The 17,526-nt window shown below is 42.0% G+C and overlaps 1 protein-coding gene across 2 annotated transcripts in view; it reads left to right on the forward strand.

Annotated features, from left to right (window-relative positions):
* The first annotated feature begins 1,003 nt into the window (after nucleotides 1-1,003).
* Nucleotides 1,004-17,526, forward strand: part of ano10a (anoctamin 10a) — a 28,061-nt gene continuing 11,538 nt past the window's right edge. For both annotated transcript variants that reach the window (XM_070835535.1, XM_070835536.1), the window contains exons 1-12: nucleotides 1,004-1,045; nucleotides 1,838-2,045; nucleotides 2,128-2,325; nucleotides 3,247-3,381; nucleotides 5,257-5,376; nucleotides 5,573-5,757; nucleotides 5,954-6,338; nucleotides 7,017-7,072; nucleotides 7,173-7,247; nucleotides 7,584-7,772; nucleotides 7,926-8,117; nucleotides 8,522-8,650. In XM_070835535.1, coding sequence (XP_070691636.1) covers nucleotides 1,913-2,045; nucleotides 2,128-2,325; nucleotides 3,247-3,381; nucleotides 5,257-5,376; nucleotides 5,573-5,757; nucleotides 5,954-6,338; nucleotides 7,017-7,072; nucleotides 7,173-7,247; nucleotides 7,584-7,772; nucleotides 7,926-8,117; nucleotides 8,522-8,650 — 1,797 coding nt within the window. In that variant the 5' untranslated portion in view covers nucleotides 1,004-1,045; nucleotides 1,838-1,912. The remainder of the gene's footprint in view (nucleotides 1,046-1,837; nucleotides 2,046-2,127; nucleotides 2,326-3,246; nucleotides 3,382-5,256; nucleotides 5,377-5,572; nucleotides 5,758-5,953; nucleotides 6,339-7,016; nucleotides 7,073-7,172; nucleotides 7,248-7,583; nucleotides 7,773-7,925; nucleotides 8,118-8,521; nucleotides 8,651-17,526) is intronic.

Below are 17,526 nucleotides of genomic sequence, written 5' to 3' on the forward strand. Positions count from 1 at the left end.
ATTAAATCTCTGCTCAGGCTGCAGATGTGTATTCTCTGCTTTAACAGCAGGGCTGCAATAGTTCTGAGCATACTGTACTATTTATTAATGTGTCTTTAAGTTGTATTATGTTTGTGGAAGCTCTTAAAATAATTCACATTAATTCTACAAATACTGCATGATTCCAGTGAAGTCTAATTCATTTCTCAGTCACACAGTTATGGTTTCTCAGTGTCGAGCTGCAGTGAGGTGGCTTATTTGTTTTATTCTTGTAATGAAACCTAAAAACTCTGCTTTTGTTAATGTTGTGCTGTAAAACCTCATAATGCAGACACAGTAATCTCTGTGTGTTGAGAAAAAATGCGTTGACCCTTCAGAAACATGTGTTTACTTGTTGAGTCAGTTATTTCCAGGGTTCAGAACAAGGTTATTTTAGTCTAAACTAAATACCAGACATTAAAACCAACTGAAACGATATTGTGTACTTACAAAACTGTCCAAAATAAAATAAAAACATACAGGAAATGTCTGAAATGTCTGTCAAATGTGTCAATACAACCAGCCTGAGGAGGCGTTGGTGGATATGTTTATGGGTGTCTGTTGTTTAATTCTGAATTTATAAAATCTGCCCCTGATAAATACCCCTAAACTACAAAAAACTAAACATTTTATACACTAAAAGCTAAGTTAAAATGAGCAAACACACTCTAGAAACCATCTGAAACTAAACTGGATGAAATTCCAAAATTAAAAATGTAATAATAATAGTAATAATAATAAAATGCATTCTTTTAATCTCTAGAACAGGAAACATTTTGTAAAACAAAAGACAGATTATAGGTGGATGCACTACATGACATTGTGTAACGTTGGTGGGTGTGTCTGCTGGAGTTTGCTGCGCTGCTCCGTGACGTGGAACATAACTGTAGTCCACAGGGCGCAGCAGCCTGCAGACTCCAAACTACAGACATGTCGTTGATAATCTAATCCGCCTGTTCACAGAGCAGCAGGGCCAGCTGCAGCCCCGGGGCTGCAACACAGTCGTTTCCTACGCCGACAGATCAGGGTGAGTACCGAGCACCGAGCACTGAGTCGACCCTGTGGATTTGTGGCAGTCTGAGCACTCCAACACTGCTTTTCCACTAATGTTTTACTAACGTGTGGCTCCTACAACAGCCCCTCCCTGTGTGTCTATGTGTGTGTGTGTGTGTGAGTCAGTCAGCTGTTTCTGTCAGTAGACTATATCAGTCCTCCTCCTACTACTGCCCTCACAAACTATGGATGTGGAATAAATAAATTCACACCACGCAGTAGATTCCAGCAGTGATGATCCCAGCTGTGATGATAGGATCACTTTATTCCTGGGAGTGTCTCCAGCAGCTCCTGGCACACCTTGTGTGGGCCTATCAGTGACGTTTCCTGAGTAAATACATTGACTGCCATCCTTCCTTGTTCTGGGCAAATGGCTGTATTGATTTTCTTGATGTGGACTATTTACAGTAAAGGTTATCTTTAAGAACACAATAGTGCCTGCAAGTCCCAAAATTTGGGTGGGGAAGTGTGGGAGGATTGGGATTTTATCTGTCAGGTGTTATTCATAGATAGATAGATGACTTTGTTAATCCGTGGAAGCCAGATGAAATAAATTACAGACGACAGCAGGGTCATAAACACAAACATTCAGCTATTCAAATATAATCAGATTATCAAAAATTCAGTGTTAAAATGGATAAAAATGTAGAATTTAAGCTTTAGGCTATAATATTGTATTTGCTATCATATATTATTATTATTATATTATATCATATATTTTATAATTATCATATGCTTATAAACTGTATATAAACTCTTTCTCCAGGAGGAGCACCGCAGGACATTTTCAGGCATCCACTTCTCCCTCACTGCCGGTGCAGGTTCCCTGGGAGGGGGGAAGATGGTGCAGGGGTTGGTAGACAGCAGTGGCTCCAGTTTCACTCCTCTGGTGGTGGTGGAGCTGGCCCCAGACACCAAGGAGGAAGCCATCGCATGGCTGCAGAACAGGATAACGGACCAGCAGCAGAGTGGAGGTGTGTGGAAGCTCGAGCTGATCTGCTGGTTTCCACTGTTCGCCGTCACTTTCAGCGTCATTTATCCGGTTGTTTCTTCCAGGTGCTGAGCTGCTGGTGGAGCAGCTGGGCCCTGGTGTCGGGGCCCAGGAGAAGGAAAACCCCAACATGTTCCTGGTGGGGGCCACATGGCAGAGGCTGCTCTCTGGTGCAGAGGAGCTGGGCCTCTTCAAAGAATTCAATGATGGGTCCATGAGAGCCTTCACCTTTGCCAACAAACACAACTTCAAAGACTTTGAAGGTAAAGTCCAGGTGGAGGCTGCATGAAGGCAGCGGTTTGTCTTGTGAGAGTTTCTGAGTATTTGGCATCTAAAGAGCCCCATATTTTTATTTCATCGTATCTCAGAAGTTGATAAAAGAGAGTTAAATGTGCGAATCAATGGTAATGCTGCTCTGTAACTACTGGGTGTGTAAATAAGCAACAGTTTTTATATATGCTGATATATACTCAGTATGATCTGTTGATGCTGTGTTCACAGCTTGTTTATAATAATAATAATAACCCAAAATGCAACCAAATAAGATGCACACAGTGCTGAGAGGCACAAATCAACATGTAACATTCACACAGAGTGTTTTTAATAACATTGATTTAGGGAGTCTGAGGTATTTTTCTGTAAAATACCTCATACCATCAATGACCTACAGAACATAGCTAGATATTATGTCTTATGTGTATTATTCTGTAGAAATAATGAAAATAATCTGACATAAATTCCTTAGATTGGCAATAAATTTGGTTAGGCTAGATCCTGATAACCAGGTCCATGTTAGATCAAATATCCATATTTGTTAAGCTCAAAAGTTTTTTATAACTCTTTTACTTAGATTGTTGAAAGCTAAACTATTTTGAAAGGATTTAGATTCCATAAACTTGAGTTGATACTGATTTCAGATTTGAAAAAAAGCAGCCAGACCTCAGCCGTAAAAGCACAGAAACAGTGATTCATTGATTGATTGAATGATAAAAATGATTCAAGTTGGCTACTTTAAGGCTGAAACTATCAGTGGTAAAGGTAAAAGAGCCAACAAACTGTTGTCATCGTCACATTTCCGCTCACTGGCCTCACCCTCACAGCCTCTGAGCTGTTGCGGTGTGGCTGTTTAACGTGTGTCGCGGTGTGTTTGCCGCTCGTGTGTGATCTCCGCTCTGTCTCTCCAGGGGACGGGGACAGCTTCCTCAGCATGGCTGAGTGTCAGTACATCATCAAACACGAGCTGGACACGCTGAGAGCCCGAGACGAGACTCATGTACCAGGACACACGGAGGCCAAGCTCTACCCTGGGAAATCCATCGGTGAGTGTCTGTCTCACTCTCTCACTCCGTCAAATAGGAGGATCACTTTAGTCATGTTTCTTCATTTGTCAGGAATTTAAATCACTTTATTACTTTATTTTTATTAGATTTGTTGAATGCTCGAGTCTGTTATTTCTGTATAGCAGAACGGTCCCATGGAAGCAGTTCTGATAGCGAAAGCATTAAAAGCATTTTTAAATCAATATTTTATGTCAAATTATTAATTTCTAAAGTACAAAGCGGTGTAATAAGTGGGATAATGTACAGCAGGCAGCAACATTACTGCCAAACGAACCCCTACAGGATGATTCAAGGTCCTGCCAAACCTGTCAGAGGTTATTTTGCAGTCCTGTACTTTATCCCGTACAGCTTAGACCATTAACTGACTGTAGTCTGTAATATTACCATATAAACAGTATTGATATCTGGGCATTAAGTTACATTTACAATGTAAGTCTGCAATTTAGGATTATGTTTTCATTATCAACTGACGTATTGATCACGTCCTCAGATGTCTTGCTTTTTCTCACATTCATAGAAGTGAAAAGAAAGAAACCAGACAATTCACTTTTAGGAAGCTGGAATCAGAGAATTTTCTTAAAAAATTATTCTGGCAGTTTAATGAAAAGTAATTAATTGCTAAATCGATAAATTGTTGTAGCTCTTATACTATATTAGGGGACTTCATCTTTTACCCTAAACAGACTGACAGAAAGTTAACTTTCAGCCATTTTGATGATCATTTAATCATCAGATTCAATGGATATCTTTGGGTTTTGGACTGTTGAACAAAACAAGACACTGCCTTGGACTTTTTTTCAGTTTTCTTGACACTCTGGAGACTAAACCATGAGTTGTTCAATTGGAAATCATATCGCAGATGAATTTAGAATGATGGCTAAAAGCAAATGTAGCTGAGTGATTATGTTTGTCAACTGATTCTTTCATCAACAGCAACGATAATTATTATACATTTTGTATATCTCGTTCAAATAGCCACCAATCAAGAAACAACAGCCGCTGGATTTTACGAAGGTGAAAACTGACATAATCAGTGTGTCTCTCTGAAGCAGCTGTCAGTTCAGTTTCAGCTTGTGACAGGATTTTATTATTTCAGCAGCTATTATGGTTACGTTTTTATTTTCCCTCCAGTATTACATTAAGTTTCTTTGTAGTGGTGAAATGTTGCAGTTGCAGAAAAAGAAAGGCAGCACAAGTCCAGCTCTCCTTGGGAGCAGACTGAACACGTCTCCTCTTTCTCTTTCTCTTTGTCTCCCTCCCTTTTCTCTGTGGCTGCAGTATGGAAACAATAATTATGCAAATACAGAGAAAATTTCCCCAAAGGGAGATAAGGAAGCAATGAACTTGCAGTGGAGATAGGGTGCCTCTATTCAGCGCCTGTGTTTGACAAATCGTGTTAAAGCAGAATGTAATCATTTCCGACAAATGATGCACTCAAGAAATTGCAGATGAAATGATAGAGCTTTCATGTGCTTGTATTTAGTCACTCTGTATTAGACAATGGGAATTACTGCTATAGACAGTGCATTGTGTACAATGGGCCGGCTCCCAGCTATTGTTTGCCTGTCCATGTTTTAGAAAATTAAGCTGCTTGTTTATTTGGTTGGGAAAGTGAGTTCAGACAAACAAAAGCGAGCGATAAAAATGCAGCAAGGCTGTTTTCATGTCACTCAAAAGTCAGTGGAGCATCTTTCAAATATTTCAAACTGTGAAGCAAATGAAGCTTCACCAAACTACCTACTATATACACAACACTTCCATTCATCATGACTTCTGTTCTGAAAGCAGAGCAGTGGGGTTTGAAGTGAATTAATGGCAGAAAGTAACGTGCTGTTTTTCTTATTTCCATCGTAGTTCGCAGGCTGCAGTCCAAAGGGATCCTGATCCAAATTTTCCCTCTCCATGATCAGGAGGAACTGAAGAGACTGTCGTTTTCCTGGTACAAAAAGGTGAAGTTGTCCTTTCAGCCTCTTGGTAAGTGAAAGAAGTGCCAACTATCTGTCTCTGTCTTTCCTGTGAAAACCATGTTATTCTTTCCATATTCTTAAGCATCTCTGTCTTCACACTGATTACCATGATTTCCTCTGTTTCCTCTCATATTTTTGACTGGATTACAACTTCTCGTTAATGTTCCAACCTGATTACTTTCCTCTCCATTCTCCATCCCCAGATGCCATCAGACACTACTACGGTGAGGGTCAGGCCCTCTACTTTGGCTTCCTGGAGTACTTTACCTTAGCCCTGGTGCCTATGGCTCTCATTGGAGTGCCTTACTACCTGTTTGACTGGGAGGGCTACGACAAATATGTTGTTTTTGCTGCGTTCAACTTGGTCTGGTGCACCGTCATCCTGGAGGTATGTGCAGCGATTGTACCTACAGTCACCTGAAGTGGACTTACAATCTAAGAAACTTGACTATAATAGAATTTATTGAAAAGATAATGAAGGAATAGTGCTGCCAGATGAATTACATGAGCATAAAATATATCTTGAATGAATAGAAATCAGGTAAAAGCTGAGTAACAGATCGGCTGAATCTTTCCTCCACCAGCTGTGGAAGCGTTGCAGTGCCTCACTAGCCTACCAGTGGGGCACACTGAGCAGGAAGAAGGCCTTTGAAGAACCCCGGTCTGGTTTCCACGGCGTCCTCGGGTTCAACCCCGTGACGGGCCGCGAGGAGCCGCTCTACCCCAACGCCAAGAGGCAGATGCGTATCTACCTTGTGTCCCTGCCCTTCGTCCTGCTCTGCCTCTACTTGTCTCTCTATGTCATGATGATCTACTTTCTGATGGAGGGATGGGCGCTGTCGCTCCATGAGGAGGACCCCACGTTCTGGACAGGAATACTGTTGTTCGTCCCCAGTATTATCTACGCTGTGGTCATAGAGATCATGAACTTCATCTACCGATATGCTGCTGAGTTTCTCACTGAGTGGGGTGAGTAGTAGGGATTTTTTTTTTTTAGATATTTCGAAATGACAAAAGTATTTGAATTTCTCCAGTAGATTGCCTGAGGCGGCAGGCGCAAACACACTGCAGTGGTTGTAACATAGTCCTTTGGGGCATCCATGCAAGTCAAAGCATGTCCACTAAAAGTGCTTTCTGCCTCTGACAGGCTCAGATTGTTATTTGAAGAATCTGACACGAGTACAGAAAGTATACCTGTGAAGAAAGACTTCTAAGATCCTCTTTGTTTAGCCAGAGACAGCCGTCATATCGCTTGGTTCAAAGCCACCACACTTCATTGGCAAAAACAATAATTTTACCTCGCAGAACACTATTGGAGCTTTTTCAAAACTTCTTAAAACCAAAATATGAAAAAAAAATCATCATTCTAGTAAAGCACATATTTTAGGGTTTGAACTGCTAGTTGGAGAAAACAGGCAATTCAGAAATTTCATCTTAATCTCTGTGGATTTGGGTATTTTATACATTAATGATTCCTCAATTCATTGAAAAAATTATATAAAATATAATGAAAATAGTGTTTAGCTGTAGATTAAAGCGATGTTTCAGCTACATTACATTAGCAGACACTTTGGATAGAGCCGAGGGTCGCTGCAGTTCATCTGTGTTACTGACCTTCTCCGTGTGTTCTCCTGTCCGTGTACTCAGAAAATCACAGGCTAGAGTCTTCATATCAGAATCACTTGGTCCTCAAAGTATTAGTTGTGAGTATAAATCACATATTAATTTCTTCCAGTCATCAGAGAACAGATTTTCTTGTCGACAGTCCACTTATCGCTGCGCTCTTTGCTCTTTTTTCTGTAGTTCAACTTTTTCAACTGTTTTGCCTCGCTGTTCTACATCGCCTTTGTCATGCAGGACATGGTGCTGCTCCGACAGGTAGGCCTACCTTCCCTCCATCCTCCCTTTGTCTGGTTTCTTAGCTTCCTTCCTTCCCTCTGTTCATCCCTCCATTTTTTTAGTTCACTGTCTGCTTTGTTCCCTGTTTTTAGTTTCACTTTACTTGTGTTTCCTTCTTTTTGCCCTTTCTTCCTCATTTAGTATTTCCCTCTTTACATCTTACCTTCTGTCCTGCCTGAGCTTCGTTCCTTCCTTACTCTTTCTTTGTTTGTGTCTTTCACCTTCCATGTGTCCCTCCTTCCTTTGCTGTTTCACCTCGCTCCTTCTGGTTCATGTTGTCATCCTCTCTTCTTCTCTCTGTCCTTGTCTATGCAGAGTCTGGCCACCTTGTTGATCACCAGTCAGATCTTGAATCAGTTCATGGAGGCCTTCCTGCCCTACTGGCTTCAGAGGAGACGCAACAAGAAGATGATCCGCAAAATCCAGAAGGCAGCGACTCTACAGGACATAGAGCTTCCTCTGGCGGAGCAGGTCCGGCTGGAGGCCGACATGAGCACGTACCTGGTAGCTGCACAAGATCTTTTCATTAAGATGTGGATAAAAACGTTGATGTGATGGTTTTACTGTAGACTTTATTCAGTACCCGAGACAAATGAGTCTCCATTTGTACATATGTGTGCAGATCCACACGTCTGTCTATGCTTCTCCCTCTCTCAGGGTACATTTGATGACTACCTGGAGCTGTTCCTGCTGTTTGGTTACGTCAGTCTGTTCTCCTGCGTCTACCCTCTCGCCGCCGTCCTAGTGGTGTTGAACAACATCACTGAGGTTTACTCTGACGCTTTCAAGATGTGTCGTGTGTTCAAGCGACCCTTCTCCGACCCGGCAGCAAACATAGGAGTCTGGCAGGTGAGACACATAAAGAGTGCCAGCTTGTTTGTGTGTCGGTCGGTTTGCTTCAGCGACTTTTGTAGATGTATCTGAATGTTCTTGACACAAAGGAGGCAATTGATGTTATTTTTAGGAAATAAAAATTTAAGGATGTTTGGTAATTTGCTTCGATTTTTAAGTGCAGACCAAAGCAAAGGTTCAAATCTGGAACAGCTTTAGACCAATAACTGATGCACACAAGATAAGGTGTTCTTTTATTAGTTTATTAGACAAACTGTTCTTCTTTCTAACACGCCTTCCTAATCTTAACAGAACCATTTGATTAAGAACAAAGTCTCACACTGTGGGCAGCCGGCAAAAAAAAAAAAACCTTCCATGTTTGGAAACGAGTCACTGACGGTCGCTGTCTCTCTTTTGTCCAGCTGGCGTTTGAGGCCATGAGTGTGATAGCTGTTGTGACCAACAGTGCGCTGATTGGCATGTCCCCGCAAGTCAAGGCTTACTTCTCCGAGTCCGAGACGCAGCTCATACTGTGGACGGTGGCTATTGAGGTAACTCTTATACACACATATACAGTAACTATCTATATAGAACAGTACGCCTTTGTGTCGAGGTCACACAACATCTGTGCTGTATTTTGCAGTAAGTCGGTGGTAATGTAATTGCTTGGGTATGACTTATAATAGAACAAGACTTTGCCTGTCTTGTAGAACAGCAAAAGCACAGTCGGCCATTAAGGAGCAGGGGATCAGTTTTTGCTTCTCAACAACTTCTCATCTGATGTTGATTGTCCAAATGACATCACTGGAGTTTCATACCAGATTAAAGGCAGATAACAGATTAAACTCAAGTCGCTTCACTCCCATGTTTTCTGATTCAATAGTTAAGGGTCTGTGTAAACTGTATATGAACAACAAAGGGACCACAAACAACTTTTTACTAGATTTACTAGAAAGGTTTTTCTTTTCATGATCTGTTATTTTCCCCTTTAACTTATACTAAGTTAACTTACTAAGTCAGAGAGTGTAGGAGAGGCTGATCATTCCTGAGCAGAGGGTTTGATATGAGTCACATAATTTCAATTTTCCCTGAAACATTTAGCCTAATAAATTATTTCCTGTGTTGAAAAGACACCACAGTCATGTTCACCAATCATATTCTGTTTTGACTTCACTGTCAGAATATCAATAAATACAGCCACTAATAATGGATAAGTAATATGAAGGCATGCAGAAATGGTTGCTGAGCCTCTGAGCAGGACAGATAACAGGCTACAGAGAGAAAACGCTGCCTCTCTTGCAGTGACAGCCTTTTTTATTAGTATTAGTGTGGTGACTCCATCAGAAGTCTCTGCACTGACTGACAGCTAATCCAGATGTGATCCGCCGTTTCTGTTATCAGAGGAAAAGACGCCTCGTTTAAAACGTATTTAGACATTCCCTCTCTTCTGGTATGGTGTCCTTGTCTCAATGCATCCTCGACTGGAGAAAGGACGCACATGAGGGGGACACGGATGCAGTTTAAGAGACTTGGGATGCCCCCATGGAGGCCCTGCTCCGTCCTCGACCACGCGTCAGGAAGTGAAGCGCTGATGAAGAGTTTTACTCACTAGATGGAGCCAGAGTCCAAAGTAGATCCCCACAGATCTGTGAGCGATAGAGGCTGAGAGGATGGATGGGAGGAACTGAGGGAGGGGGAGAGAGATTTTGTGCGCATTAGTGTGTGTGCTAAATGGGTTTTACTGTGTGTGTTTTCCTGTCAGTCTGTCGTTGTTTGGGCCTCTCCTGAGTCCACCTCTATTAACATTACCATCACCCCCCCCTCACCTCCCTTTTTAAAAAAAAAAATCTCTGTTCTATTCAGATGGCACAAACACACCACCTAACGCACACACACACACACACCTCCAGAGAAAAGGCTCAAAATAACAGCACAAACAGAGAAATGGTGTGTCTGTAGTGAAAAGGGGGGTTGATGCTGTGTGAGGAGGTTTCTTTAGGACGTTTATAGAGAAAGCATTTGTATGTTTGTGCTGCTTTAACAAGCTCCTGAGGGATGATTGTTCTAACCATCTCGTCTCAGAGATGCTCTATAAAGCCATACTGTACCTCACTGTACGGCGGGTCTCTGCTGACACAGAAACTAGGTCATATTGATCGCCTGCATGTCTGATTGAATGTGTGGTCTGCACACGCAGGGCCGAATGATAAACTCCACTGTTCGTGGAAAAGTTGTTCGCTGTGTGTGATTTCTCTTCTTCGGCGGCTGTTAGGATGATTAAGGATGTGAGGATGATTTGGTGGGAGTTCTCACTTGATGAAAGATGGATGGAGTTGTTTTTAGCGTCGCTCTGCCTCACAGAAGACTGCAGGTTATGAGGACTGACTCCCTGATCAGTATTTTGTCCCAGGAACCTGCACCTGGACAGACTTTTGTTGACTGTTGTATTGACTTTTTACACTGTAGGTCAGAGACATGAGTGGTTAAAGTGAAACCTACAGTTTTTCTTAGATATTGTTAATTGGGAACAAACAAGTGAGTTTAGCTGATCCTCCCTGATCCAGACTCCCTGGAGGCCTTATAAAGGAAAGTCAACAGGCTCCCCTGTGAGAACCACAGGTCTGGTGACAGTGTGCTTGTGTTTGTATTGACAGCAGCCCTTTTTATTTCACTGGAGGTAGGTTGCACACAAAGACCCACAGCGTGCTCCATATTTTGAAGGTTTATATACACATCCAAAGGTTTGTTATACTTGTGCTAGTTGAGCAGCAGGACTGAGAGTCTACGGTCATCATGGTAATATTTTCTTATTGGCTCTTAAAACAAAGTACGGCTGAAGCTGAAAGGAATGTTATTCATTTCATTCAGCCAAAACAAATAGAAATATTGATCTGATAAAAAGTTATCCCCTTGCGAGGCAGCTGGATTCACAAGATCACTCAAATATCTTCCTTGCCAGGCTCCAAGTAATCTGTTAGTGGCTGAACCACGGTGGTTTAGACCCGCCGGTGTAAGCGACAGGTGGGGTTTAGGTGTGATGAAAGTCACAGCTCCTAAAGAGGTCCGCACAGATACTGCTAAAGCATCAGTTATATCTTCAGCAAGATTTTTATATATGTTATATGGTTTGTTGATCCGCTAGGATGGAGTTAGACTGCTTAAGACGGTGAGAAACATGTTTCATCCAATCACCTGGCAAGTATTTTCTTACAAACAGTTTCTACGGATGATTTTCCAGATGGTTCTGTGTAACAAACCATCAACAAGCATTGTTTTTTAAACCGATATGCCAGGTTAAATCTTAAAGGGGACATGAATATCATGAATTGTTGTCAATATTTCACTTTAAAACAAGTGTGAACCTCATGCTGGTGTAATATGAAAAGTCAGAGGGGATCACCAGACTCATCAGCATTTATCCTCTTTTAACCATATCGCCACTAAATTTTATGGCAATCAATTTTCACCGGATCACATTTGTAAAAAAAATCATTTCCAAATCACTACTGAGTTAAATACAGACTAAAATATCTTGTACAATCATGGTTAAAGAAGCCCGGGGACATAGTGTGAGTGTTATTATTGCTGTGCCTCTAGCAGAAGGGCAAGGCTAATGAAGACAATCCCTCCACTCATCCATCAAACATTTTCCAGAGCGTTTCAGTACATTTGCTGCAGACATTAATTGTCCTTAGGTGATGAACTCCAGACTGGCACATTGCCACATAATTCATTGAGCACATTAATGCTTTGCAAAGGATTTTAGACAATTTTGGATTTCCAGCTCCACCCTCAGGACACAACTGAGCCTGTTTATATTACCAGTGTGTGTTTTTTAATCATCTTTACGACACCATGACCTTTAGTGCCGTCCTCAGGACAAACTTTATATTTTTAACCTTACTGCTGGTAAGGCTGTGACAATAACAACATTATCAGTGTGCTGATTGTTCCGTCCCACACTTTGTTTGTGGGTTTATTACACAGACTCTAGTAGCTTTAGGCTTTTAGTCTTGCTGATTTAAAAACTCAGCCAAGGAGACGGTAGGAAAGTCAGGCACTCCTGTGCTAACAGGGAGCATGCCACCTCTCATCCATCCCTTCTTCCTTCAAACTGTCTCCTGGTGTGGTCCTGCTCTGGTGAGCACAAAAAAAAAATGAGGGCAGCTCGCAGCATGTGTTAGGCTATTACTCTCTCTTTTTCTGTGTGGTTGTGTGTGTCAGCGATCCGTCCTGCTGTGGCATCCCGTGCATGATGACACACTGGATCAGTTAGACCGGTCCGCGCATATGTTGGTATGTGCTCTTCTCTCTAGTATGTTCCAAAGGCCCGTGATAGACGGCTCGGCTGACAGTGGAGACGGGAAGAGTCGGCAAATGAAAATGAAGGAGGAAGCGGGGCAGGAAGGAGGAGATGGAGAAACAGTAGGGGAGGAAAAAGGTTGAAAGAAGAAATAATAATATGTCTGAAGAGAGAGAGGGAGAAGGAAGATTAATTGAGAAAGGGGAGAGAAAAGCAGTGCATGTGTGTGAATGATGAACCTGAGTCACTACATGATTGTATATCAAAGCACGTTCCTCCCGGTTACCATCCGGCACATTTCCTAGAACAGAGCAAGCAGGCTATTAAAGAGATGGGACAACAAGAATAATAAGAGCCGGGTTTTATATTGTGTAGTGGACCAAGGGGGAGCTACACACAAATACACACAGACGTCGCTTGATATTTTTTTGTTGCTGGAAAGCGCCTCGTCGCTTTCCAGCAGCGGTGCTATGATACCTGGGTAATTACTGTATAGGGCTTACACACATGAGTGAGCAGTAACCAGGCAACCGGCCTGAGACTTTCCTTCAGAGTCACGGGTCTGTCTGTTATAATCTACTCATTTCAGTGCAACAGAACAACAGAACAGGGACACTGAGCTGTGTCTGCTCACAAAGCCCCAAAACTGAAGGAAGGGTTGATCAGCGCCTAATGGAAAGCACAGTAGAGTCAGGGATTTGTCATGATGGGTGATTAAAGATGGGCAGGTATTTATTTTACAAATGTAGCCTGTGTGGTATAATTGCATTTTTGCTGAGATGATTTATTGACCTAAACCAACAGCACAGGTTTTCCCATCAGTGTTAAATGTCTTTTCAAACTGCAAGACAGAAACTCAAATGTTGTACCAGCAAGGTGTAAGTTATGTTTTGCACTGCGCTGTAGTCGTATAGATTTTATTTATTAGAGAAATGCCTATTTTTCTACAGTGTTCAGGCTCTCAGGTTGTTGAGAGTTAAAGCCACAGCGTGTCACATCATCATGTAATGAAGTTATGGCTCATATGTTGTTGATTTACACGTCCAGCAGACACAGACTTATGGTCATTTATTAGGAGTTGTGTTTTGTGTCCGCTAAGTCCAATATTCACTCTCTTTTAGCTCAGTTTTTGGTCTCTACCAACCGCTAAGCTGCTAAATGCTTAACTATGCTTATTTAGCTGGTCTTTAACTGCCTCTGTCTGCTGTTTGGTGCTGAGCAGGTAGTGTGCAGTGAGCCACTATCTCACAGCATGAAGCAGAAAGACTCTGACCCGTGGAGCTGGTCTAATGTCCTACAATATCTTTCCAACAAAGACAAACTGTTTATCATTATTGTAGCTGCATGTGGGTTTGTCAATTTGCCTCCTTGTCCAAGGTTATTTCCAGCAGCCCACCATCCTGTAATCTCATTACACCGTTTTTCAGATAACCAGATTAGCTTTCACCCACTGGCAACTGCAAAAGCATCAGACCTGGACTCTCCAATAAACTAGCTTAGCCTAGCATCTTACTGTGCATTAACTTTGCATCTCCTGAGTGGTCTTGGAACTCCCTGTACCAGGCGACTTAATCTTCCAACCCTTCCTTAGATAATAGGATGTCCTCACTGCACAGCTGTTAGTTTGTTGGGAAACCATGTATGTGGACTATCTTTTGTTTTTGTCTTTTTTTTACCTCCTAATAAGGCTAAATTAAGTAGCACTTAAGTTAAATTTAAATTTAGAGTCACGTTGCCCTGTAGACTCCATGTAATTATAGTAGAGGAATAATCATTTATTTGGTTATTTATGAGAGAAGGTGCTGTTTTTAATATTCATGTCATTAAAGGTGCATGCACCAGTGTTTTAATTAGTGCCATTTATGACAAACACACTTTATCAAAGTATCTCCTGACTCTGCAGCTCTACGGAGCAGTTTACACCTTTAAGCTTTTTTGGTTAGTCTTGTTTTACACAGCAGATACACAACCTGTCCTGCTGCGTACATTACCTGCTCAGCACCAAACATCCAACAGAGAAAGTTGGCAACAATGTGGTGAACATAATGGAGCATTTAGCAGCTAAAGAGCCAGATATGTTTCCCTCAGGAGTTTGTGGAGACAAAACCAGAGCTAAAAGGAAATGTTGGAGTTACATTTGTTAAGTGGCCAGAAACACAACATCAAATGAGTGCTAATGGTGCTCTGTTTTCAGCTGGATGTGTATGTAAGCCACTGTAATAGACAATGATATGTACAGTGTTGTGTTTACAGCTTGTTCTACTGTTCCCTAACCTGATGTGTCTGGCAGGTGATTGGACAAACCATCTGTCTAACAGGCAAACTTCAACCGATCAGATCAGCGAACTGTTAAATGTAGTTAAAACTCTTGCTGGAGCCGATCGGGAGAACAGTGAAAACATCTTTTTCCATTGAGACAAACCTCCAATCCCATTCTTTGCTCTGCGTCAATGAAGAAAGTCTCTTCAGTTCAGATTTAACCGATGCTTCAGCAACATCTGCACTTTCCTCTTTAGGAGCCGTCACTGTTACTTTGGAACAAACGGTTGTTTCTCGCTCTTGTCACACCTAAACTCTCCCCATAGCTTATTCTGATCGGTCCGAACCAGTGGTGTGTCCACAAACACATGACCTGGAGCCTGGCAAGATGGATTCTCTGATGTTGATCCTGCAAATCCAGCAGCCTCATAAGGTTTACTGCACCCAAGTAGAATCAGTTAGTACAGCTTTAATTGACGTGTCACAAATACTTAGTCCAGATGGCCTTGAAAATAAGCAGTAATAACTCACGTAGTTCAGTATATTTAATGAAGTTACTGAGAATCTCACAAGTTCTCATGGCTGCCCTCTTCAGACACACCAGGCCACATTTGTAGATACTCGAATCAGCTCCATAAGCAATTGAGTCCCCAGGAAAAGGGAACTGAGTGGAGTATACAGTGATAACTCCACATCTTAACAAGTGCCAGAGAGTCTGAGTTTGAATAACATATTCTACTCATGTCAGATCCCACATGAAATGGCAGAATTAGTTATTCCTCATCAGTTCGATTGATGGTGGATTGAAATGCTAATTTTCCAATTAACAGTGAAGGGGTGCCATGGTAACATGCATTAAGTGCTGAATACTGAATAGTGGAAATAGCAGTTGCAATGTGGGCCTTCTTAATTTGTGCCTGTCTTGTCAGAGGTGTAGCAGCATGCTCTCAAAGACCCGATCTGCAGATTATATTCCTCAGGCCAGGACAGCAGCTGGGTCAGGGGATTATTATCCTCATTACCAATGTAATAAAGATAACATTAAGGATTGTACTGCGGACTCACGTTTGTCCCAATTCAAAGCTGTTTGTTTAAAGAGGAGAAACGGGGCGATCAAATAGTTGAAGGAGAAGATCAGTCAGGTTCCTCTGCCAGCTCAGCGTAGCGATGACAATGACAATATCTTTCAAACGGAGCATTTGGAGTTGACTCACATCCGTTATGTCAGCTTAAACAGAATTTATTGTCAGACCTTGAGAAGAACAACAATATTTCAGAAGTCACAGTCTCCTTCCAGTCGTAAGCGGGCGTCCTCTCAGACTGACCTTGTGCTGAAGAACCCTCCGAAATATAAATTATTCTTGAATAGCATTAGCAATTAACTAAGAGCCGGATTGTTTATTGTGGACTTTCAATCAATATGACAAGTCACTAAGATCAGGGATTTCTTTGCTCGTTCTGCTTGTTAATTAGTGGAGCGGCTGTGCTGAGTGGAATGACAAAACTTCTTAGTCTGGCTCTCTTTATGTCAGAAATGTTGCTCTTGTGCCTGTAAAAAAAAATCTTTGGGATAAACTGAACAGGGCTTTATTCATTTCCAGGACTCACTGTGTAACAGCTCTTCTTTGAAGCAAATTGAAGCACCACAGTTATTCCACAAATCTCCCAGAAACTTCATCTAGTTGTTACCTGTGCACAAATAATATGTATCAACACGACTGCAACAAGGAGAAAAGGGTAAAGGTAATTAGACTGTTAAAAATAAATGTGTAACTAGATAGAATCGTTTCCACGTTAAGATGAAAGAAGCTAATATTAACTTTAGTGCTTGTAGGTATTTCAGCCGTAACCTATCTTGTGAGGGAAAATATAGACATGAACATATTACAGCTGGAAGGTCATAATCATACATCTTACCCCAATCACTTAGTTCGGCAAACCCGAAGCCCATTTCTGTGGAGCAGTCTGCCGTCGTATCATTTGTTCATTTGTTCTGTGTACTGTAGCACACGTGAGTCCATTACTGGGATGAGGAAAAGCATACTGAATCAAAGGAGCTGATGGCGGTTGGCAGTCCTCCAGACGGACTGGCACAGGTGTGTGTGTGTGTGTGTGTGTGTGCTCCTCGACATGCCCTTTTCAGTGTGTGTTAGTGTTCGTGTGGGTCGTTACACGCCTGCGTGCGTCCGGTAGTGTGCTTATGGTAGCTGATAGAAAACTGTGTTTGCTCAGCGTACATGTAAGTGAATGTGTGCTGTCATCTTCATGGGAAAACACACACCCTGCTGATTCAGAGGACGTGTTCCCTCGGAGAAGGCATTGATAAGCACACAGTGTTCTGGGTAATAGCTCATATGTTGTGGGTTAAGTGTTCATATGTACCCTTATGTATTCATTTTTCTGTAAATGAATAAACCGTAGAATATATCCGATGGTTTATTGTGATATTTGGCAGTTGGACGGTGACGTTTTCATCCTGTTGGCTCTGCAGTCTTTGATACAAGACCATTACTGTGACGTTGAAGTGGTTATTTTCAGCTCTAAGGGTGTTCAAATAAGGGTGCACCTTGTAAGAATCATAGGGCCGTATATTAACAGCACCAGTGAGGCCGAAGCGGTCGGTTTTGGGCCCGTGGACTGTGCTGGCGTCTCCACCTGGTATTTTGGTTCATGTATGTGCAGCAGCTCAAAGGTGAATATAGATCAAAGGATGTGGTGATTGAGAATAACAGTCTCAGCCTATTACATCAGTAGTCTTATCACTGCCAAACAGCCAATGACAGAGAAACACGACAACAGCTCTGCAAGTGAGGAATTTGCCTCTCCAGGATGGTGTGAACGCACAGCACCACTTATCTGCAGACA

Source organism: Pempheris klunzingeri, chromosome 8 (assembly GCF_042242105.1).
Source record: "Pempheris klunzingeri isolate RE-2024b chromosome 8, fPemKlu1.hap1, whole genome shotgun sequence".
In the NCBI taxonomy this organism is placed as follows: Eukaryota; Metazoa; Chordata; class Actinopteri; order Acropomatiformes; family Pempheridae; genus Pempheris; species Pempheris klunzingeri.